General features: G+C 40.3%; 4 protein-coding genes across 4 annotated transcripts; 1 reads left to right on the forward strand and 3 right to left on the reverse strand.

The window, feature by feature from the left end:
- Positions 1-317: 317 nt before the first annotated feature.
- LOC142606008 (uncharacterized) lies at positions 318-2,054 on the reverse strand. Its single transcript, XM_075777426.1, has 2 exons — positions 1,226-2,054; positions 318-994 (listed from the first exon to the last, which is right to left on the reverse strand). Exons 1-2 carry the CDS (start codon positions 2,052-2,054, stop codon positions 318-320), a joined length of 1,506 nt encoding a protein of 501 aa, XP_075633541.1.
- Positions 2,055-11,585: 9,531 nt separating this feature from the next.
- Positions 11,586-12,185, reverse strand: LOC142606009 (uncharacterized). The gene is made up of 2 exons (XM_075777427.1): positions 12,166-12,185; positions 11,586-12,051 (listed from the first exon to the last, which is right to left on the reverse strand). The coding sequence occupies exons 1-2, from the start codon at positions 12,183-12,185 to the stop codon at positions 11,586-11,588; spliced, it is 486 nt and encodes a 161-aa protein (XP_075633542.1).
- A 244-nt stretch (positions 12,186-12,429) lies between these two features.
- Positions 12,430-18,547, reverse strand: LOC142607277 (carbamoyl phosphate synthase arginine-specific large chain, chloroplastic). Its single transcript, XM_075778720.1, has 3 exons — positions 17,044-18,547; positions 15,465-16,157; positions 12,430-14,203 (listed from the first exon to the last, which is right to left on the reverse strand). Exons 1-3 carry the CDS (start codon positions 18,367-18,369, stop codon positions 12,653-12,655), a joined length of 3,570 nt encoding a protein of 1,189 aa, XP_075634835.1. The 5' UTR covers positions 18,370-18,547; the 3' UTR covers positions 12,430-12,652.
- LOC142606010 (uncharacterized) lies at positions 18,368-23,581 on the forward strand. Its single transcript, XM_075777429.1, has 6 exons — positions 18,368-18,567; positions 18,912-19,293; positions 20,954-21,215; positions 21,332-21,706; positions 22,300-22,974; positions 23,172-23,581. The coding sequence occupies exons 1-6, from the start codon at positions 18,368-18,370 to the stop codon at positions 23,579-23,581; spliced, it is 2,304 nt and encodes a 767-aa protein (XP_075633544.1).
- The last annotated feature ends 588 nt before the right edge of the window (positions 23,582-24,169 follow it).

Raw genomic sequence — 24,169 nt, forward strand, 5'->3', positions numbered from 1 at the left:
GACTTCCTCCATCTTCTCTTCTGCCGTAACCTGTACATCCTTATTTGTCGTAACCTCCTCATCCCTTTCTCCATGGTTTCCTTCTTATGAGCCTTATTGAGCTATGCAACACACCAGGCTTTTGTATCGCCATTCTTGTCTGAGCCCGCTTGTGTTTCACTTATGGGCCCCACGCACCTTCATAGTTTATACACGATCCTACCGTCGGGTCCTCGGACCCTGACACATTGTGGCGTGTCGCCTGGTTCTGCAGCAGGTATTTCTTTTCTCTTCCTCTTCTGAAAGAATAATTCTCTTAGATCAGGTTCTAGGTCACCTCAAACGTCCTCCCACCTAGGGACAAAGGTGCCTCTTGGTTTTGATATTGAGCTTTCCCCAGATGGTGCCCACTGGTCATAAAACTTGGTCTCTACTAAATGAGCCTCCGCTTTCTTAAATGGCGATGGGTTTGCCGCTATACGTATCATCTTGCCATTTAACCTCCCTTTCACGCACTGGTGGTAAGTGGATGGTACTAGCCGGTGCTTGTGTAGCCACGGCCTCCCTAGGAGCACATGGTATGAAACCTCCGTCTTTACCACATGAAACCGGGCTAAAGAGGCTATAGGGCCCACCTTTAACCATAGCTGAATGTGGCCGGCGGTATATTCACCGCTTCCTCCGAACCCAATTACTTCCATTGGGCACCCTTGGATTTTTCTTTCTAAAATTCCTGTAGCCTGCAAGATGCTTAACGGTATCAGGTTTACTAAGGCGCCGGTATCCACCAAGGCTCTCTTGATGGGGATCTGATTTATAGACGCGGCTAAGTAAAGGGGCCTCCTGTGGTCAGGGCATCCCACTTCCATATCCTCATCACTGAAGATGATTTCAGTTGATTCCTGTAAGAGAGCTCTATCATCTGCAACTTCTGCTGACAAGTATTCTACTCCTGCCCTGGAAGCAATGCTTACTAGGGCCTCTGTAGCTATCTTTTGCTCTTTTGCTGTAAGGCCTAGTTGGTCAAACAGATTTTTGAACTTAGAGCTCCTTTGTAAGGTGGTGATTGCTGTGGCAGGCAGGGTTGGATTCTCCTACTCGTCTTCCCTAGGGTCCGCACAGATCACCACCGCCGCCACACCCTTCCCTTTGTGGTTTAGGAGTGGGTTCCTCTAAACTTCTTGTTGTGACAGCTCTAGGGTCCCTTCTTTGATCCTGCGGTGCACCAGTCTATGGAGTGCCCAACATTCTGCAGTAGGATGTTGTACATAATTATGCAAGCGGCAGAAGCGTGGGTCCCTTCGCTCCTCTTCTGTGGATTCCCTAGCAACTTGATTGGGCTTAAAAACTCCATCTGCTATCCACCTGTCCAAGAGCACATCCAGCTCTTTAGAGGTGCATGGTACTGGTGGAGGGGTATCGTACTCCCTCCTTAGGGGTGCATGGTACTGCGGGGCGTTCCTTTTTTTGGAACTCAGCCTCACCGATTGAGCGGTCTTTTTGGCTTTCTGTAACAGCTGTACAAACTGGGAGATCTCCAAGTTTTCCAGAATAGCTCTGTATTCTCTGATTATATTCGTCATACACATCTCCACTAATGTCTTTTCCTCACAATGGTCATAGCAATCAAGCGCGATGTCTCTGAATCTCTTGATGTACTCCATTAAATCTTCTTTGTTTCTTTGTTTAGCAGCTTGCAAAGTAGCAAGCGTCACTGTTTCCTCTTCGTGGAAGTACTTAGTGCAAAATACATCCACCATGTCATCCCAGGTTGGGATTGATCCTGGTTTTAGGCCTATGTACCAGGTGTAGGCATGGTCGCATAGTGATTTGGAAAACTCCCGCAGACATAAGTCCTCATCTGCCGCATAAAGGCCAAGAGTATTGATGAATTTGCTCATGTGCTCGACAACACTACCCAACCTGCCATCATATTGCTCAAAAGTGCGTGGTTCATACCTTTCAGGGTATGGCGTGCTAAGCACTCTTAAGGGATAAGGAGGTCTCCATGCGTAGAATCTTTCCTTAGGTGCTCTGGCCCTCTCCTGCTCTAAGAGAGCTACCACCTCGGCCATGGTGACGTAGCGTTGTCCTTCAATCTGCGGAGTGTCTCCAATTGGCGTCTCCTCTTTGTAAGTCGCATGCTCTGAGACATGCTGGCTTCCTTTTTCCTTAGTCTTTTTTGTCTTTAACTAATGGATTTCCTCCATCATCTGCTGTTGTAAGTGCTGCAGTGCTTGTAGCACTTTAACAAAAGCATTGATACTGTCAGCGAGATTCCTTGCCTGCGGCTGGGGTTCAGCCCCCAATTCGTTGATGTTTTCTGCCTGGTTGGGCTGATGGGGCGTTATTGGCCTCGACTTAGCCTGCGAGGGGACAGCGCTCATATTACGCGTTGTCCTGGATTTTGGAGGCATTTGTTTGCAAGGATCTCTATCCCTGTCTGTTTCCCAACTCACCAATGGAGCCGCCAATTAAAAATGTGTGGGCCTTTTTTGCAAATGTTGGATTAGGCCGCCTGCTGCTACACTAGGCCCAAAGATTTCTGGATTAGGGAGTTGGGACCGGTCCAAGAGCAACCCTCCATGGTCCGGCTTGTGCGCAAACGATGCCCCTGTTAATCAAGCATTAATCACATGCCCATGGCAGACAGAACTGTTACATTAACTACGGCAGACAGATACAATAAAGACAATAATGAAAATTCCTTTACAATTTAGACAGAAGTGAATAATGTACTTTGATAAGGAATGCCCGCTTTATGAAATAATAACAAAAGGGTAGGTATTGAATGAACAACAATAAGCTTATTAAAAGAAACAAATGTCAGTCTGCCACATAAGCTACGTTGCCAAGTCTAAGTCAAGAAGGGGAATCACCTCTTCGATGCGATTAACCTCTCTGATGGAGAAATTAACTGCTTTGAAAGGGCGGGCCTGAATGACTTGTGTTTAGTGAAGTCCTTCTCTATTACTAGAGAACATGGGTTGGAGAGGGAAAAGGAAATCGACCCATTTGGTGCATGCCTACCACTCTGTTCTCTCTATCTTTCTTCACTCCTTCTTTCTATTTTCTCTAATTTTTTCTCTCTTTTTTTCTTCATTTTTTTTTACTCTTATTGTCTTTTTTAATTCTAGCGATTATCCTCCTAGAGGTTGCTCCTCCCATCTGCCGTGCATAGCAAAGGCTCCTTATATAATGCCAATCGTGCTTGACTTTTACCATTTTAGCCATCAACCGTTTTTGTCTGGTGCGGATCTCCTTGCCAACCATTACTGACTGACCAGTCACCCAACCAACACCACTTACCTGCGCTGGCCGCGCCACTCCACCTCACCAGACAAATAATGCTCTTTTGTTTGCTTCCTTGCCATAGCATTCTTACCTGCCACAGTGTAAATACTCTCTTTTTCTCCGTCCCTCATGACATGCACCTAGTGGTTCCAACTCAGCTTTGCCTTTTTTGGGTGGTATGTCATCCCAGCTGGACGTTGCCTCCAAAAGAGCTTGAGCAAGAAACACGAAAATGGAGTTTTCCCCCTCCCCACCGCCAGACCACGCCCTCTTAACTTTGACCTATGACCTCACCACTTCCTGTATTGGCTAGGTATGGGCTGATGATGTTTGGGCCTTGCGCGTGCCTTACCTCCATGCTCAATCAAATTCTGTCTACTGCTCATGTATCTGTCGCAGTCTGAAGGTCCATCTGCCCAGTCTGCCGTTCATCTTTGACCTCTTATGGCATGGGCTGCTTTCCCTAACTTCTCATTTATGGCTTGCTTCTTTAGGGGCTGGGCCTTGCCCAATTGTGGGCTATTCCGTGCTTTATTCTCAGCCTTGTTATTTGCTTCCTGCCATATCATTCTATTATGCCTGCTGTGAAGTTTGCTTAGCCCAGGGATGTTGGGCCTCTTCGGGCTTTTCTGTTTATTCATTCTTTGAAGGCCCAATAAACTCATTGGGCCCTTTACTACTTACGGGCTCCCTCGTCCCGCCTACTTTCCTTTGGGCATCCTTGGCCCATTTACTTTCTTAGGGCATCCTCGGCCCTTTCCAATTCTTATGCTTCCCATGGGCTTTTACTAACTCCTTGGGCTTCCCTGGCCCAAGTACTTCATACTTCCTCTTTAGTGCTCATGGATTCTCCATTGCCTCTTACTCTCTTTACTTACATAGCTTTGGGTCTGCTGTGACAGTTGTGGCTCATTCTCACTTTTCTACATCCATACTACCCATGGGTTTGCTATTTCTTTCTTTCGGGCCTTCTTAGGCCCATTTACTTTTTCATGGTCCATTTATTTACTTTATGGACCCATGATCCATTATTCCTGCCACTTGGGTTTAATGGTATTTCCATCCCACTTTCTTCTGGCCATGTCTTTGGGCTTTTCCTCCTGCTGGGCTTCTAAAAAAAATGAGCATCTACACTTTTTGCTAAGACATGACATCTCAACTCTAAGTAGGACCAATAATATGAACAGAAACTTTGTAAACCCAATTGTTATAGCCCACGCAACCTTGTTGTCAGTAGAATCGGCTGATAGAGTGGAGCTTTGGCAGTGGAAGTGAGTGTAGAGAGAGGGAAGGACTTTTGGGTGAGAAAAGAGAGAATGAATGAGATTTGGAAAAATAAAGAATAAATTAATGCATTGGCCATTGAATTTTAGAACATTAATTACATAGCAAGTGATTTCTTTCTCACTATTTACAATTTATGGTCAAAAAGAAATGTATCTCTTATAAAAATATAGTAGATGTAACTTGAATCCATCTTTTATATATATATAAAAGAAAATTTCTATTTACCACCTTCTAACCCTATCATAATTTAATCTACAAACTTTCAATTGTTACATTTGACCTAAAGTTTGGACTAAATTAAAACCATTAGAGTTTTGTCTAATGCCTCTAAAGCCCTAAAAATTTCATTCTAACCCAACTTTTAAGTGTCAAAATGTAACAATTAAAAAAGCTAGTGGAGCTAAATTGTTATTGCATTCAAACCAAGTTAGATAATTTATTTGCCTAAAAATTCAAAATCTATTAATTTGGACGGAATAATAAAAACTTTTTTTTGTTTAATCCAAACTTTAATGGGTCAAATGTCAAAATTGAAAGTTTGTGGACTATATTATGATTGGGCCAAACTAGATGAGGATAAATTATAATGGGTAAATCACATAGTTGATCCCTATCTTTTACATCATATTTCAATTAGGTTTTTAACCTTTTAATTTTGTCAATTTGATCTCTAACCTTTTTAGTATCGTATCAATTTGGTCACTGTCATTATCCCTTAAATGTAAAAATCTTATGTGTTAAACAAAATAATAAAAATAATTTTCTACGCCATGTCAACTACCAATTATATCGCCACAAAAAAAAAATTTAAAAAAAAAAAACCCAAAATTTATGTTCATAGTTCAAGTTTAGGGAAAATTATAAAATAAAAAAAAATAAAAATAAAAAACCTAACCTTCTCTCTCTCCTTCCAGGTGGCGAAATAGGTAGTTAACATAATCCACTGATTATTCTAAGCCCATTTTTTTAGGTGTTGAACATTATAGAGATGTGATTCTTTTACCCCACCCAATTACAAATCTTGGTTTCCCTCCCAAAAAAGAAAAATTACAGATCTTTGTATTGTTGTGGTTTTGCGAGTTGAGTAGAATCCTTAGAACATCTAGTTATATAAAGCCCTATTACTTGGTGTAGATGCTTATTTTTATTAGAAGCCCAGCAGGAGAAGAAAGCCCAACAACGTGGGCAGAAGAAAGTGGGATGGAAATACCATTAAGCCCAAGTGGCAGGACTAATGGACCATGAATCCATAAAGCAAACAAATGGACCCTGAAGAAGTAAATGGGCCTAAGAAGGCCCGGAAAGAAAGAAATAGCAAACCCATGGGCAGTATGGATGTAGAAAAGTGAGAATGGACCACAGCTATCACAGTAGGCCCAAAGCAATGTAAGTAAAAAGAGTAAGGGGCAATGGAGAATCCATAAGCCCCAAAGATGAAGTATGAAGTACTTGGGTCAAGGAAGCTCAAGGAGTTAGTAAAAGCCCATGGGAAGCACAGAATTGGAAAGGGTCAAGGATGCCCCAAGAAAGTAAAGTGGCCAAGGATGCCCAAAAGGAAGTAAGCAGGACGCGGGAGCCCGCAAGTAATAAGAGGCCCAATGAGTTTAATAGGCTATTAGAAAAAGGATTAACAGTAAGCCCAAAGAAGCCCAGAAGCCCTGGGTCAAGTAAATATCACGATAGACATAACAGAATAACGCGGTAGCAAGTAATAGCAAGGCTAGTAATAGAACACGGAAAATGGCGCAAAGGAAAAAAAGCCCACAATCAGGCAAAGCCCAGCAAGTCATAAGGAATCAGAGGTTAATAAAGCAGCCCACGCCATAAGAAACAAATGGAAAGACGGGCAGATCTTCAGACCACGGCAAGCAGCAGGCAGATTTTGGACGAGCATGGAAGTAAGGCAAGCGCAAGACCCAGACACTACCAGCCTGTACCCAGCCAACACAAGAAGTGGTGGGTCATGAGTCAGAGGTAAGAGGGCATGGTTTGGCGGTGGAAAGGGGGAAAACCTATCTTCATGTTTCCTGCTCAGGCTCTTTTGGAGGCAGTGTCCAGCTGGGATGACATACCACTGAAAAAAGGCAAAGCTAAGTTGGAACCATTAGGTGCATGCTATGAAGGACAGAGAGAAAGAGAGTATTTATATCATGGCAGGTAAGGATGTCAGGGTAAGCAAACAAACAAAAGAGTTTTCTTTGTCTGGTGAGGTGGAGTGGCGCGGCCAGCGTAGGTAAATGGTGCTGGTTGGGTGACTGACCAATCAGTATTGGTCGGCAAGGACACCCGCACCTAGGCCTGTCCAGGAAAAACCGAAACCCGACCCGACGCCGGTGACGGGTCGGCGGCGGGTCTCTGCCCTCTAAACCCGAAAACGGCGGGTCGGCTAACGGGTTCCAGCATGAAAACCCAATTTTCAACCGACCCGACCGGAATATACACTGGAAGTTGATGTTCTCCACCGATTAGAGGGTTCGCCGATCATATTTTGTCCGATCTATCGAGATCCGGTGAGATCTGGCCTGATCTCTTCAAGATCCACCGAGATCTCGTCGATATCTCGCTTGATCTCTTCGAGTTCCAGCCCGATCTCGTTGAGATTTTCCTAGATCTCTTCGAGATCCAGCCTAATCTCGTTGAGATCGCCAAGATTTCTTCGAGATCCATTCAAATCCAACAAAAACCAGTACATTTCGGCAAAATCCGGCGGTTTCTTGCAAATTCCGGCGACGATTAGCACATTCCGACGTCAACCGAGACCCGACCAGAAACCGGTGACATCCGACCACCCGAACCGTGGTCGTCGGCGAGTCAGTGGTGGATCCAAGTATCAGGGACTCGAAGTGATCGGGTCGATTCTGGGTTAGGCACAAACCCGACCCGGACCAACCCGTGGACAGGCCTACCCGCACCAGACAAAAACAGTTAAGGGCTAGAATGGTAAAAGCCAGTCACGACTAGCATTATATAAAGAGCCCTTGCTGTGCACAGTAGGGGGGAGGAACCTCTGGGGAAAGAATCACCATAACTAAGAAAAACATTGAAAGATAAAATGAAGAGAAAGGAAGGAAAGAATTAGAGAGAATAGAAAGAAGAGCAAAAACAGAGAGAATAGAGTGGTAGGCATGCACCAAATAGGTTGATCTCCCTCTCCCTCTCCGACCCATGTTCTCTAATAACGGCAAAGGATCTCTCTAAATACAAGTCATTCAGGCCCGCCCCTTCAAAGCAGTTAATTTTTCCTTTAGAGAGATTAGTCGCGTTGAAGAGATGGTTCCCCTTTTTTACTTAGACCCAGCAACGTAATTTGATACAGTAGACTAACATTTCTTTCTTTTAATAAGCTTATTGCTATTCATTCAATACTTACCCTTTGTTGCTATTTCATGAAACGAACATTCATTATCAAAGCCCATTATTCACTTTTGTCTAAATTATAAAAGAATTTCTACTATTGTCTTTATTGTATCTGTCTGTCGTAGCTATTGTAACAGCTCTGCCTGCCATGGGCATGTGATAAAAACTTGGCAAACAGGGGCATCTTTTGCGCACAAGCCGGATCAAGAAGGGTTGCTATTGGACCGGTCTCAACTCCCTGATCCAGAAAAATTTGGGCCTAGTGCAGCAGGAGGCTACCCAGCCCAACATTTGCAAAACAAGCCCCTACACTTGGCTAGCCTAATTAAATTCAGTTTTGCAAATTCTCTCTGCAGCAATACGTTTATAATGTTTTTGGGAATAATATATTTACGTGAATGGAGGAACCTCATTGATCCTTTGCAAATAAAGGGAGGCAGACGATGTGATAAAAGAGTTCAACTTTAAAGAAAGTTAGAGATATTAGGGTCCGTTTGGCAGAGAAGTTTGAGTAATGTTGTTTGGGTGTTTTTGATATACATGTGGGTGAAAAAGTGTGTAATGTTGTTTAAAATGTGAGTTATTATGTTAGAACTAACATGCCAAACAAGGCCTAGAAATTTCCCCAACTAGAACTCACTTTTGAACAAAAAATTCGGTTTTTTTTTTAAATCTAATGTGATAGCACGGTTGCACTTGATGTGGCATGAAAAATTAATTTTTATTATTCCATTTGACACATTAGATTTTTCCATTTGATGGATAACGTAAGGACCAAATCAACACAGTATTAAAAATGTTAAGGACCAAATTGACATAATTCTAAGGTTATGGACCAAATTGACATTTGGTGTGAATGATAGAAACTATGTTTTTTTTTTTTTTTTGCGAAACTACACTATTGGTCCTTGAAGTTTGTCCTATGAGCATAATTGGTCCCTTAAGTTTCAAGTGAATATTTTTAGTCCCTCAAGTTTAAAAAATGAGTATTATTAATCTTTCTGTACAGTTAGTGTCAATACTTATATGGCTAATGACGCAGTGACATTGTTAAAAAAATACATGGAAAATACTTGTTTGTATCTCATACAAAACATGCGCAACGGAAAAATTAATGGATCTACTTCATTCGCAATTGATAACATGTACTATGTAAATTACAGAATTAGAGAACAAGAAAGCGTACCTTAGTGCGATGAAATTCAAAACCGAAGATCAAAAGCACTTGGGAATACTTTTAATCTTCACTCCAATTCTACTTAATGCCCAAGATGTATGGTCTCTCAATCAGTTTCTAAAGAGAGAATAGGAGAGTGTCCAACACTCACATACCAACCATTTCATTCCTTGTATGAAAAAAACACTTATGAAAAGGTCTCATGAAAACCTTCTGAAAAACTTAACTTAATGAAATTTTGTATATTTCTCTCATTATATATAACTGATTATCTAATTGAGTTAGCCTTTTGGGCTAATCCAATTGGGCTCTTGTGTGTCGCTTGGAGTAGGACCAAAAAGGACTAATAAGACACTAATTCTAATGAGCCTTGGGCTTTTCTGTCAACTCTTGACAAGTCCAAAGTTACCATTAACTATATTTAATATCACTATATAAATATAGTTGCACTCTAGACCTTATCTATAAATTATATCCCAAGACTTTATTGTACATGCAATCCCTTCATAAAATATTCGTAATAATACAAAGTCATGAAAGGAGACTGCCACTTTAAAGAATACTACATTTTAATCCTTGAGTACCTGGTTTAATTCTTTATGTTATTCATTATATATTTATGAAATTCAATTTCATAAATATATACTTTAGTAACTCCTTACTAAAGTGGTTGAGCCAAACTCTCTAAATAACCAAACCCATTAAACTTATCTCAAGGGAATATTTTGTATCTCTAGGGAATATTTTGTATCTCCGTTAAGAGATTATGAATTCCATCTTGAGAATACATGTTCCATCAACACTAAATGTGACTGCCCAACATACTGAGGTTTTGACCGTGACTAATAGATCTCACTCCTAATATATCAAAGTAACCTACATCTTATGATCAGGTCCATTATTCTCTTATGATTAAGAGTTCATGTAAATAGAAGTCGTAAGATTTATTATTCATTTGACAGTCGTTAGGAGAATAATAAATCTCATAGCGGTCCAATTCAATATGTCTTGACTCTTAAAACATATCAACATACCATTTAGAAATCACCATTTCCATGATCAAGACAAATCATCTTAGTTGATATGTTATAGTCTTCACAGATGAAACGTCCAATTTCATCACCGACTACGAACTACATTTTGAGCTTACAAATAACTTGTGATTTACATCTTCTGTGACTAAATCACATAAATCATATACAATGCATCTCATGGGCTAAGATAATGTCCCATTAGTTCATTTATAAATAGTCTCATATAATTAAACAATTTAATTATTAATGACATGTCAATAAATTGGATTTTAAGGCATAAACCCAACAGACATGACATACTTTAGAATTACGTGGCATTTTTTTATATTAAAAAAATACAAAACTCAAATGACACCTTAGATAACGCAAATTCCCCACACTTGATTTGGTTCTTAACGGGTTACCCAAATCAAATCTCTCCTGACCCTATTGTCCTCCTCTATGTGACGCCGTGATGCCACCTCCATTTACTGGTGACGACGTCATCCTCCTTCAAGTGTTGTTTGCCACAGCCACCACTGCTGCATCGTGCTTGCACAACCACCAATGCCTCACCGCTTCTCCTCACCTCTCCATACAATCCCTCAAATATTGCTCTTTTTTCTATCTCCGTAGTCACAGCCCTTCGAATTAGATTTTTTATTTTTTTGAAATTTTAGATCTTGTTATCATTATGCACACTATTATATGTGTTTATGCTTGAACGGTTGAACCATGGTTTGGCTAATTCTCCAAAACTATGTGTATGTTATATTGTAGGCATTTTTTTCATAATTGTGTTTTAGCATTTTATTGTTTTGGTGGTGCATTAATTCTGGATTCTGATTCTCCTATAAAAGATAGAACAAATTAAAGAATTGAAAAGAAGTAGACACTTATAGCCTTGAAGACAGAAATGGCAAGGCAAGGAAAGAAGAAAAAAACAAGGATCTGCAAATCGCATAAAAAGCAATACAAAGATTAAAAGAAATGCATAACAACAACTAACAAAGTGATTTTAAAGAGTTGAAGAGTAATGATGAACAGTGACATTCTTTGATTGTAGATCTCACAGGTGATTTGGGAGATTTGACTTGGGTAACCCGTTTGGGACTTGTTCAGGTGCTGGATTATGGATTTATGATGTGTCATTTGAGTTTTGTAAACTTCTAATATAAAAAGACGCTACATCCCTTCTCCATTAGCTACGTATGCATTAACAGTAACTGCAGTAAACAAAATGACTAATAATGCTTATTTGTTTAAAACTGAGGGATTTAAAGTGCTCACTTAAAACTTGAGGGACCAATTGCGCTCCTAGAGTAAACTTCAAAGACCAATAGTATAGTTTCGCCTTTATATATATATATATAGAAAGATACTGATTTCACTAAACAGGGCAAGGGCCCAAAGATAGTACATCAATCTCAATCTGAGATGCAATAATGGGTGGTGTATCTTCCACCCAAATTGTACAATTAAGAGATTACATTAGCATGTCTAGCTAAGATTGTACAATCAGAGTTTACATTGGCATATCTGGCTAAGAGATGAGCGGCAGAGTTAGATTGTCTGCGACTGAAAACTGCTTTCCAAGAAGTAAACAAAAACAGTGAAGCTTTTGTCCCAGCCACCACATACCGAATAGACAAAGGAGCAGGATGAGAATCAGCCACAGAATGCATTACCACCTTGGAGTCCCCTTCTGAAGCAAATATAACCCCACACTCTGCCGCCTTTGCTTCAATCTCCAGAGCGCCAAGAGGGAATGGAAATCTTTTTGACATAGCTCCCATAAGCTGACCCTTGTCATTGCGTATTACCACAGCTATTCCATAGTGGCCCAAGTCTTTGAAGACAGCTCCATCCACGTTGACCTTGTAACAGTCTCGTGGTGGAGTCGTCCAAGCAACAGGGCCTTGGACATAGCTCCCATAAGCTGACCTTTGTCATTGCAGATACCACCCCTATTCCAAAGTGGCCCAAGTCTTTGAAGACAGCTCCATCCACATACAGTTGATCCGATTGTAATCTACCCTTTCTATATTGGTAAGTTACACAGTGGGTCTTGAACCCATGACGCCACCCCTATCCCATTATTATGAGAGAAGAAAGTGTTAGTTGAGCTATATCTCATTGGCATCTACCAAGATTTCTAAAACCAGCAGAAGTTAAAGATTGAGCGATGGTAAGCTGAAGCAGGCTCCTGATTTAGAACCTAGAAATCTAGCTCTATGGGTGTCCGGAAGCAGCACCTTTAAAGTAGACATCTTTCAAAGAGAAGTAAATTACATATTGCAATTAAGTGCTCACAAATGACAATTGCATCAACATGCCCCTCTTAGATCTCAACATCAAATTATTGTCCTGCATAACAGTCTCAAAAAGTACAACTAGATCACAGAAAAGAGAGTCCAAATTCAGGAGAAAACAATCGACTTCATAAAAAGTCTGTCCCAAGCAACATTGATGGACACATATTAGAAAGCTATCAAATAAAAGGAGGAGAAAATACAATAGATTACCAGAGAAACCCCTAGTCAGTCTATAGAGAGGAAGAGACTGACTGCAAATCTTTAATACCCCCTGTTTTAACCTCAACATCAGATAAGTCCTGAAGAGCAATCATCTTACAAGTACTGGACTTCAAGCTCCTTATTGCCGCGGCAGTAGCCAAAGCTCCAGGAACAGTTGTTATTACAGGAACCTTGTAAGAAAGGCCCATTCTCCTCAGCTTCATTCCATCAATCTGATCAAGTGCATCACCAGAGCTTGTAATCACCATCAATTGGATCTGCCCATTAGCAACCATATCCCCAGCATGTGGCCGCCCCTCATGCAACTTTAGCACTCGCTCCACTGGGATCTTTGCTAATTCAAGAACATGAGCTGTCCCTGAAGTTGAAACAATACTAAAATCCAGTGCCAGAAAGGCCCTTGCAATTTTTTCAAGATGGGGCTTTGTCAAGTCATTCAAGCTGAGGAACACAGCACCAGAAAGTGGAAGCTTCTGCCCAGCTGCAATTTGAGCCTTGGCAAATGCTACAGCAAACACAGGATCAATACCCATCACCTCTCCGGTGCTGCGCATCTCAGGCCCTAGCAACACATCACAGCCCGGGAACTTCTCAAATGGAAGGACAGCTTCCTTGACTGACACATACTTAGGGATTACCTCTTCTGTGAAACCTAGTTCTTGAAGGGACTTCCCAGACATGATGAGGGAAGCATATTTAGCCAATGGATGCCCAATAGCCTTCGACACAAATGGGACAGTACGGGAAGCACGAGGATTTGCTTCAAGCAAGAAAACCTCCTTAGACATTGTTATTGCATACTGACAGTTCATGAGACCACATACCTTTAGCCTTTTCGCCAACTTTATAGTCCAAGACCTAATTGTGTCTAAGCAAGAAGATGGGATGGTTTGTGTTGGAATCATACAAGCTGAGTCTCCAGAATGGACCCCAGCCTGTTCAATGTGCTCCATGATCCCACCAATGACCACATTTCCATGTAAGTCGGCAAGTGCATCAACATCAATCTCAATGGCATCAGATAAATACTTGTCAACCAATACAGGACGTTCTGGATCCACCTCAACAGCATTTTCCAGGTATGTCGCAAGCCTGTCATCACTATACACAATCTCCATTGCACGGCCACCCAATACATAGGAAGGCCGGACAACAACTGGATACCCAACTTCCTTGGCAATGGCAAGGGCATCAGATTCACTCTTGGCAATTCCTCCTTTTGGCTGTTCAATATTTAACTCTTTCAGGATTACATTAAACCTCTCTCTGTCTTCAGCTGCATCTATGGAATCAGGTGATGTACCCCAAATGCATACATGCCCAATCCCAGTGGCACACACAGGCTTGTGCTCATCTAAATACTGCTGGATTGGGAGAGCCAACTTCAGTGGTGTTTGACCTCCAAACTGCACAATGATGCCAACAGGTCGTTCCAAATCAATAATATTCGTGACATCTTCAATTGTCAGGGGTTCAAAGTATAGACGATCACTTGTGTCATAATCAGTGGACACTGTTTCAGGATTTGAATTCATCATGATTGTCTCATATCCTGCTTTCTGCAAAGAGAAAAGAAGAAAATTCAAAGATGAAACTGGAGAGTAATCATATTAAAGTAATACAACCATGTATAAACATGTTTCTGAGACTATGTTTGTCATTTCATCTAAAATTGCTATGAACAGGACATTTTTTAGACTGGTTCCTACAATCAAGAGAACAATTATGGCATGCAATGAAGAGTAAATATATTAGAGCAACAACACAGGTACAACCAGATTTCAGTTCATATATTCCTTTTTTTTATAGGTAATAAAAAATTTATTGACAAAAGACAACTACTTCATGCAAAGAAGGCATGAAGAAGCCTAAAGAATTACAGGAAAAAAAAAATTGGACTAGTTCATATATTCTATTATGCCATCTAAATAAAAAATAAGTGGACCACCTTTTGGATTCGTTCCTATAATCATATGAATTAAATCACCATTATGACAGGAAATGCAGTAGAATGACCCAAAGCCAATCTGGGTTAAAACAGACAAATCACAGATATTGATTGAGGTAAAAATCCAACCATTTGCGCCAATTATAAATACATAAAGTATCTAACTGAATTAATCTATTTCTAGCTCTATATCAGAAGTTCAATGTGCCTATCTCAATAGCTTATAATAGAAGTAACGCAAGACTACCCAAAACTAATTCTACACCGAAAAAATTGAACAATGTTGAAATAAAATAACCTAAGAATCAGCACCTAGATTTTCTTGGAGTCGGCACCAACAAGAAAGCAAAACCTAGGAATCAGAATCTAGAGTTGGATTAAATCGGACCAATGAGAAAATTTCAACAGAAATTTAATTAATCAAGCAAACTGAAAGTTGTCTCCATTGGAGACTACTTGATTTAATTCTAACTGGCTTAGAAAAATCCAAGTTATTGAATTGCAAAAATATCTTAATTCTAGGAAAAGTTTTTAACAAAATATTAATTTACTAATAAGATCCAAAATAAAATACAATGGAACAATTTAAAAAATAGTAATAATAATAATAATACAATTGACTTTTAAAATTAAACAAAATTAAATTAAAATTTTAAAAAAAAATTCACACTTCCCACATCAAGAAGACTGGTAATTAGTATGTTTGATCACTAAATAACAAAGTAATAAATAGCAATGCCATTCAGCATGTAGCATGTTGCAGTCCATGTCAATAAACTTGTCCAGGCATGGTAGACTAATCTGGTTCTCTTAATGAGAAAACGTGCTACAAAGAGGGAAGGAAGGAGGATAGAATAGTCAAAGGCACAAACCTGAAGGGCAAAAGATGTATGACAACAGCAATAGTCAAATTCAATCCCCTGACCTATCCGATTTGGTCCTCCACCTAAAATTAAAACCTTCTTTCTTTGGGTGGGAGCTGATTCACACTCAAAATCATAGGAGGAGTACATATAAGGAGTATTCGCCTCAAACTCTGCTGCACAAGTATCTACCCGCTTATATGCTGGAATCACACCTAAAGAGAGCCGCCTCAACCGAACGTCTTTCTCAGTGGATTTGGTTGCAAAGGCTATTTGCTTATCACTGAAACCTCTTTTCTTCACTTCATACAAGTCGTTCTTTGTCAGATTAGACAAGCTATGTGCTAGGAGGAACTGTTCCACATCTACCAGCTCTTTAAGCTGTGTGAGGAACCATTTATCAATGAAACTCAGCTCATGAATATCATCTACCTTCATGCCCTTCTTCATTGCAGCATATATGGCATGGATACGCTCTGGGTTAGGTACCCGAAGACTATATTTCAACTGGTCCCAGTCCCAGTCAAGTTCCTTAACCTTTGCACAACCCCATCCGGAGTAGCCACATTCCAGCGATCGAACTGCTTTCTGGAAGGACTCCTGGAATGTGCGGCCAACTGCCATTGACTCACCAACAGATTTCATTTGAGTTGTCAGTATAGGTTCAGAACCAGGGAACTTCTCAAAAGCAAACCGGGGGATCTGCATGGCATGATCAATGTTGATGACAAAGAAAAGCAATGAGTAAAACGAGGAGAGTGAGATGGCATGATAGAATGATATGCCAAGTACAAAGAGATGCACATGACTTAACAGAAAATTGGTTGATTATATTAATATTGGCAATAAAAATTATATTCCTTCCCACCAACGTAGAATCCTACTAAAACATATTAGTGGAAGTTAGCATAAGCTAATGGATAATGCAATCTCAAATATGAAAATAGCGTCAATCATAACATCATTGACAATATATATTAGACTAAAGAAATGTGATGGGAAAAGGAGCATTATATTTTATAGCCATACAAACATGGTCAACGTACCTATGCCAAGTACATGAATATATAAAACGTTAAGGTCAAAACTCCCTCTCTCATATGCACATAAAGGAGTGCAATGCAAATTAATGTAGGGTATTCAAAATGGCTTCAAGGCATAATGAATCCTATCTTTTATTACTCTACCAATTCCAGGGAACCACCTTTTAAAGACCAACTTTCTAGTTTAGTAGATCAATGCTTGCCACATTGTCAGAAGTGGAAACTTCAAAATTATGCAAAGAATATCAGGGCACTTCTCAAATATGGGAAGGAGCAAGGAAAATAGTATGAATTATGAGCAATAACAAATCACTTATCCGACGTGGGAATTGGATGGACCATCAAACAATCATGCACTTAGATTCACTTAAAAAATTTTCAAAATTAACTTAGTTCATCTGTCACCCACCAGTCTCATAACTTAATTTATAGTATTACTACTCTAAAAACAAGCTACTGTTGGTTTTAAATAACAGTAACAATATAATAATAATAGTAAATACCAAACATTTAAATGTAGAAGAATAAAGTGCAGAAACACTTGCCTTTGTCACCACATAATCTATTGAAGGCTCGAAACTAGCCGGGGTTTTCTTTGTAATGTCATTAGGAATCTGATCCAATGAATAACCAACCGACAACTTGGCGGCCATTTTGGCTATGGGAAAGCCGGTGGCCTTTGATGCCAGAGCAGACGACCTTGACACTCTCGGGTTCATCTCAATCACCATCACCTCACCATCCTCAGGATTAACAGCAAACTGCACATTGGAACCTCCAGTCTCAACTCCAATTTCCCTTATTATAGCAATTGAATAATCTCGAAGCCTCTGGTACTCCTTATCAGTCAATGTCTGAGCTGGGGCCACCGTAATCGAATCCCCAGTATGAACCCCCATAGGATCAATATTCTCAATGGAACAAATGATAACTACGTTGTCAGCCAAATCCCTCATTACCTCAAGCTCATATTCCTTCCACCCCAACAGAGACTTCTCCACCAAAACCTGTGTGGTCACACTCGCCGCGAGCCCCGCCTTGCATATGGACTCAAATTCCTCTTTGTTATAAGCAATGCCGCCTCCGGTGCCGCCTAGAGTAAACGCCGGCCGAATAATCAAAGGGAACTCGCCAATTTCACCGGCAATTTCGATACACTCTTCAAGCGTCGTTCCAATCCCAGACGGCGGCGTTTTGATGCCGATGTTCTTCATTGCCTGCTTGAAGAGATCTCTATCCTCTGCTTTCTTTATCGCCTCGAGCTTCGCTCCGATCAACTCGACGCCGTATTTATCGAGCGCGCCGCTCTCAGCGAGCGCCACCGCGAGATTGAGCGCAGTCTGGCCGCCCATGGTGGGCAATAGAGCGTCGGGTCGCTCCTTCTCGATGACCTGTTCGACGAATTCGGGAGTCATCGGAGCAATGTAAGTCCTATCGGCCATATCCGGGTCGGTCATGATCGTCGCAGGGTTGGAGTTTATCAAAATGACTTCGTACCCTTCTTCCTTGAGAGCTTTGCATGCTTGAGTCCCCGAGTAATCGAACTCACACGCTTGACCAATCACGATGGGTCCTGCTCCGATGATCAGAATCTTCTTCAAGTCAGTCCTTTTCCCCAATTTCGGTGCTCCTTTTTCGGACACTGCATGTTGGTTCCGAACCGAGTTGAGCCCGATACTTCGGAGGCGATAGTTCCTGTGCCAAAGGCTTAAAGAGGCAGAGCCTCTCGCACTGCAAAGCTTGTTGAAGCGGAAGAACAACCTGGAATTGTTTGGTTTCGACAAGTGGGGTTTGGAAAGAGAGAAAAACGAAGCCGATTGGGAGAGAAGGGAGTTTGAAGAGAGGCTTTGGCAGTCGACGCAATAGGCCATGGCTACTTTCGTTGTAATAAGTGAGTGGCTCTCGCTCTACTCTCAGCTCAGGAAAGAAGTATTATATAGAGAAAAGTGTGAAGCTAGAATTTCTGAGGAATCGATTGTTGAAGCTAGTTGGAGTTGGAAGGGCATTTCAAATAAGGTTGTTCATGTTCTTGCTTTTTTGCGAAAGTGGAGAGATGACTGTGTATTTTTGTATTTAGTTTTGGTGTGAGTAAGAAAAAGGGTGGCCGTACACGACGACTAGGATTACTAGGGTTTTTTCTGTTTCTCCAAAAAATAGGGGTTTTGGTATCTTGTCTTTTCTTATGTCATTATCAGGATGGGTCTGATCTCGTCTTAAGCATAATCCAGACCCATCTTCTCTAATTTTTGGAATCAATAATATGTGGGCTTTTTTTCCCTATTTCAAGTCTGTTTACTTTATTTTACACTCTTTTTTTTAAGGTAATTAAACCATTTAATTTCATATAATCATTATTTTTTTAATATATTAGAATGCAATTGTGATTGTTTTCATTTGTTATTCATCGTTACAGAATTTCTAGTCTCTTTGCTGAGCATAAAAATTCTAGTGCTTCCAACTTAAGACATTTGGTTTTGGCCCCCCCTCAGGTTTGGATTCCTCCCTCAAGGCCGGACATAAAAATAAATGTTGATGCAGCAGTGGGTCCTCGTTTCTCTGCCATTGCTGCCGTTGTGAGAGACTGGAGAGGGGAGTTGGTATTTGCTGGCTCCATGAAAGTGAACACCACCCTCCCTCTCCAAGCTGAAGTAGAAGCAATTAGTTGGGCGATTTCCATTGCCCCTGCTTTGGGTGGTGAAGCTGTCCTTGTGGAGTCTGATTCTCAAGTTGCTGTCCAGCTTCTTTCGAATTTGGAAATGCCTCCTCCTTGGAGAATCAAGTCTATATGTGCTGATGTAAGGTCCCTTTTGTCTCTCTCTGATAATATTTCTGTTTTTTGGGTCCCTAGGTTGTGTAATCAGGCTACCCACTCCTTAGCTAAGTGGTGTTTATCTCGTAATTTTTTTCGATCTTTTGGTTGTGGTTTTTGGCCTGACTGTTTCTCTTCCATTATTTTGGAAGAGGTCAGAAGGGTGTTGTAGTGCTTTTCTCCTCTTTAATAAAAATTTTCTGTTCATCAAAAAAAAAATTCATCGTTACAATGACCATTAATTTCACAAATTGTTATATCATCATTATAATTATATTGGTTTAATTTGTTTTTCGGAGTTAAAAATAGGAAATATAGAATACCAATAACATTTAGATAACAAAACGTTTTGTTTTTAATAGTAGAATAAATAAATAATTCCATACAGTATTCTAAATACCATTTTGGTTTGTCTATTAGAACAAAATATTTTAGTAGTTGCCTTTTTTGACATACTATTTCGAGATTACCCATTGCTATTAGTAAAAAAATATTAGGGTAAATTGTAAATTACACCTTTAAAGTTTAGGGGTGATGATGCAAAGAAAATCAGTAGGCTGGATGCTTCGGACTTGAAAGGACTACTGGTTCTTTCTGCGGCCTGAAAAAAGAAAAGCGAATCAAAGGCGACCGGGGCTGCCGGCCGAAAACCCTCCGATGGCAAAGTTAGTTTTTCTCTCCATGTTATGAGTTCCAACTTTTTTGGAGTAAAAATGAACGTACCTTGGCCTTATCTGAAACAGCCCTTTTATAGTGTTCTTACAGGCGGTTATCAAGATTGGAACCTCCCCTAGATTCGAGGAGAGGTAGGAATCAAGTGTAACTTGCATAACCGTTTGGGAGTTATGCTTCTGTTCCACAACGGATACCTAGCGGTTATGCGTGGGATAAGGGATTGTCGCGTCATGCTCGGAGATTTTCCTAAGTATGGTACCCTCGTCCTGGGGCTCCTTGAATGTGTACTGGTATGCGCAGGGGTTGTTTCGTCTAACAGACGAATTCTTTCAGGACGAGGTTATTAGCGATCTGGACGAGTGCATCATTCTGGTGATGCTTACCTCGTCCAGAACTCTTCTTCCTTCGACGAGGTAATTCTGGGTAAGTTCCTGGGGGTGTTTACGATGGTAGCCGGGTTATGGACGACCTTTATGGACGACTTGGAGATAGGCTAAATCAGCACCCTATCAAGGGGTGTTTAGATTTTGCACCCTAAAATTTCAGAATTTAAATTTTACTCCCTAAAATTATATTTCATTTACATCAGCAATTCCATCATCCATAATTACTATTAAGTGCCACGTAAGCTTATTCCACATGTTTAATTCATTCAATAAAATGATGCCACATCATTTGTATTTAAATTATTTTTAAAAATTTAGGGGAAAAATGACGTGGCATAATTTTATTGAACAAATTAAACATGCGTGGCAAGTTTATATGGCACATAATGAAAAATATAGATGGAGTGGTTGCTTATGTGAATAAAATATAACTTTAAAGGGTGAAATTCAAATTCTGAAATTTCAGAATATAAAATCCAAACACTCCCAAACTTTAGAGGTATAGTTTGTAATTTAGTAAAAAATATTATTATTCATTACTATCAAATGATATAAATTAATAAATATAATGTAGTTTTTTAAAAGAAAGTCAAACTTGTGAGGGAACAAGCTCCCAATGTATGTTTTCTTATGGAAACAAGGCTGGACAAAGAAGGATTTGAGAAGCTATATGATAATTTACCTTTTCCCAATCGGATTATTGCCGAAAATCCGGATTCAAGAGGAGGTATTGCATTGATTCGAAAGAGTGAAGTCTCATTGGATGTTATTAATTTTACAGCAAATCATGTACTAGCTAAGGTTGTAGAGGAAGATGGCTTTGAATGGTTCTTGACAGGATTTTATGGTTGGCCAAAAGCAAATCAACAGAGAAGTCATGGAAGTTACTAGCTTATTTGAAAACGTATGTGGATGGACCAGAGCTTTGTATTGGTGACTTTAATGCTTCCCTCCATGCATCAGAAAAACAAAGCAAGCAACCTGCACAAGCAGAACAGGTGGATGTGTTTAGAGAAGCTTTGGAGTTATGTCAACTTGAAGATTTGGATTATAGAGGCTACCCATTTACTTGGAGTAATAAGAGGCCGGGTGATGCAAATACAAAAATCTGCCTTGATCGAGCTATAGCAACTAAAGAGTGGAAGGAGAAATATCAGTTGAGCACGGTTACTCATCTTTATTCCCATGCATCAGATCATATGCCTATTGTTCTTCAAACTCAAAGTTATCATAGGCAAAGACAGAGAAGGGAAAGGTCGTTTAAATTTGAGGAATCATGGCTTTTATGGGAGGATTGTGAGGCGGTGGTGAGTGAAGCATGGCATGCGAATGGAAACAGTAAGGTGGGGTTGGCTTCGGTTAGGAAGAAAATTAACTCATGTGGTTCAGACTTGATGGCATGGGGGACATCCAAAGCTGATCCGAATGATGAGGAAATTAAAAAATTCCATAAATAGCTTGAGAATCTCATTGAGGCTGAAACTACTGAGGGGACTAAAGTTGAATATTTGGAGGTTTGCAAATGGTTGGATGATTTATTGTTGAAGCAAGAAATTTATTGGGCTCAACAGTCAAGAATTCCCTGGCTGAAATATGGGGATAAAAATACAAAATATTTCCATTCCAAAGCAAGCCAAAGGAGGAGGAGAAACCATATGAAGGGGATTAAAAATGGGGAGGGTCTATGGGTGGAGGACATGGAGGAAATAACGGTCCTAAGGTAGTGAAATTCCTTGTCGGGTAAGTTCCGACCCGCACAAAAGGCATAACGATCTAGGCACTGTCTCATAGAGAGACTCAGTGAAATAGACATGTTAGTGAAGATGCAAACTACCTGCACCTGGACAAAAAGACCCTATGAAGCTTCACTATTCCCTGGGATTGGCTTTAGGCCTTTCCTGTAGGGTATTTTGACAATTTATTTTGTACAGGTTCATGTGATCAAATGGAAGAGTGTATTAATGCAATTTCTAATAAGGTGACCCTTGAAATGCAGCAGATGTTTTCCAATGATTTTACTGCTAAGGAAGTGGAAGTGGCGTTGTTCCAAATGGGACCAACAAAAGCTCCCGGACCTGGTGGTATGAATGCTCTTTTCTACCAAAAGTTTTGGCATGTTGTGGGTGAAATTGTTATTATGGTTGTGTTAGATTTTTTAAATTCTGGTAACATGGTGCCTAACATTAATCATACCAATATTGTTTTTATTCCTAAAGTTAAGAACCTTGAGAAGATGTTTGATTTTAGACCTATTAGCCTGTGTAATGTCATCTATAAAATTATATTTAAGGTCTTGGCGAATAGATTGAAACAAGTTCTCCCCCAGATCATTTCTCTCGCTCAAAGTGCCTTTGTGCTTGGTCGTCTCATTACAGATAAAGTGTTGGTGGCTCATGAAACTTTACACACCATGCATTGCAAGAAGAAAGGTAAAAAAGGGTCTCTAGCACTGAAGCTTGATATCAGTAAGGCTTATGATCATGTAGAGTGGCATTTTCTAAAGGAAATTATGCATAAACTGGGGTTCCCTAAAAGGTGGATTGATAGGGTGATGAGTTGTGTCACAACACCCTCTTTTTCTGTTCTTATTAACGACAAACCACATGGCAATATACACCCATCTAGAGGAATCCATCAAGGAGATCCCCTTTCAACTTATTTATTTTTGTTGTGTCCAGAGGGTTTCACTTCTTTACTGGCGAAGGCCAAATTATAGGGGAAAATTCAAGGTGTTTCTGATTGCAGAAGAGCACCAAAATCACCAACCTGTTATTTGCTGATGACTGATTGCTATTTTGCCAAGCAACTCAAACTGAAGTGGAAGTGGTCGCTGAGTTTCTTCAAACATATGCTCAAGCCTCAAGTCAAAGTATCAACTTGGAGAAGTTGTCTATATACTTTAGCAGCAACACCCCAAATTGTCAAAAAGAGGAGATCAAGCAGATTTTAGGAGTTAAGGAGGTGGATCGGTTTGAATCCTATCTGGGGCTGCCTACATTGGTTGAAAGATCGAAATATCATTCTTTTTCTTATTTGAAGGATAGTGTATGGAAGAAATTGCAAGGGTGGAAGGGTATGTTACTATCAAGGGCGAGGAAAGAGATTCTCATCAAGGCTGTGGCACAATCCATTCCTACCTATACGATGGGTGTATTCCAACTTCCGATGAAATTATGTGATGAGTTAGATGCTTTGTGTGCAAAATTTTGGTGAGGACAAGTAGGGAATGAAAGGAAAATTCATTGGAAAAGGTGGGACAGATTAACCACTCCTAAAAAAGAAGGTGGCATGGGGTTTCATGATTTAAGAGCATTCAATCTTGCTATGCTAGCAAAGCGAGGGTGGAGATTGCTTCAGGAAGATGAATCTCTATTATACAAGTGTTTCAAGGCTAGATATTTTTCACGGTCTAATTTTCTTGAAGCTATTGAATCACCTAATTGTTCTTTTGTATGGAGAAACATAATGGCAGTCTACCTATCCTTAAAAATGGGTGTTGTTGGAGAGTTGGGAATGGTTATTCCATTAGAGTTCATGAGGATAGATGGATTCCAAATCATCCAACCAATAAAATTTTAAACCCAGCCAGTGAAGAAACTGATGAACTGTTGGTGGATGATCTCATTGATCTGGACCTACAATGCTGGAGAAGAGAGCTGATCACATCAATGTTTCATATTGATGATGCGGAGGCAATATGCAGAATTCCATTGAGTCATCAACATGTGCCAAATATAACAAGAATGGTAGGTTTTCAGTAAAATCGGCTTATAAGGTGGCTATGCAGATTCAGAAGGCTGA

This window comes from Castanea sativa, chromosome 8 (assembly GCF_040712315.1).
Source record: "Castanea sativa cultivar Marrone di Chiusa Pesio chromosome 8, ASM4071231v1".
Taxonomy (NCBI): Eukaryota; Viridiplantae; Streptophyta; class Magnoliopsida; order Fagales; family Fagaceae; genus Castanea; species Castanea sativa.

Coding starts and splice junctions, on each gene's coding strand:
- LOC142606008 (XM_075777426.1), bottom strand. CDS start 2,054: ATGGCCGAGGTGGTAGCTCTCTTAGAGCAGGAGAGGGCCAGAGCACCT. Junction 995..1,225: donor ACAACATCCTACTGCAGAAT/GTTGGGCACTCC, acceptor TTGACCAACTAG/GCCTTACAGCAAAAGAGCAA.
- LOC142606009 (XM_075777427.1), bottom strand. CDS start 12,185: ATGGGTTCAAGACCCACTGT. Junction 12,052..12,165: donor ATGGGTTCAAGACCCACTGT/GTAACTTACCAA, acceptor GCAATGACAAAG/GTCAGCTTATGGGAGCTATG.
- LOC142606010 (XM_075777429.1), top strand. CDS start 18,368: ATGGCTACTTTCGTTGTAATAAGTGAGTGGCTCTCGCTCTACTCTCAG. Junction 18,568..18,911: donor AGAGATGACTGTGTATTTTT/GTATTTAGTTTT, acceptor TCATCGTTACAG/AATTTCTAGTCTCTTTGCTG. Junction 22,975..23,171: donor TATTAACGACAAACCACATG/GCAATATACACC, acceptor TATTTTGCCAAG/CAACTCAAACTGAAGTGGAA.
- LOC142607277 (XM_075778720.1), bottom strand. CDS start 18,369: ATGGCCTATTGCGTCGACTGCCAAAGCCTCTCTTCAAACTCCCTTCTC. Junction 16,158..17,043: donor TAGATTATGTGGTGACAAAG/GCAAGTGTTTCT, acceptor CATGCCATGCAG/ATCCCCCGGTTTGCTTTTGA. Junction 14,204..15,464: donor ATACATCTTTTGCCCTTCAG/GTTTGTGCCTTT, acceptor TTCTCTTTGCAG/AAAGCAGGATATGAGACAAT.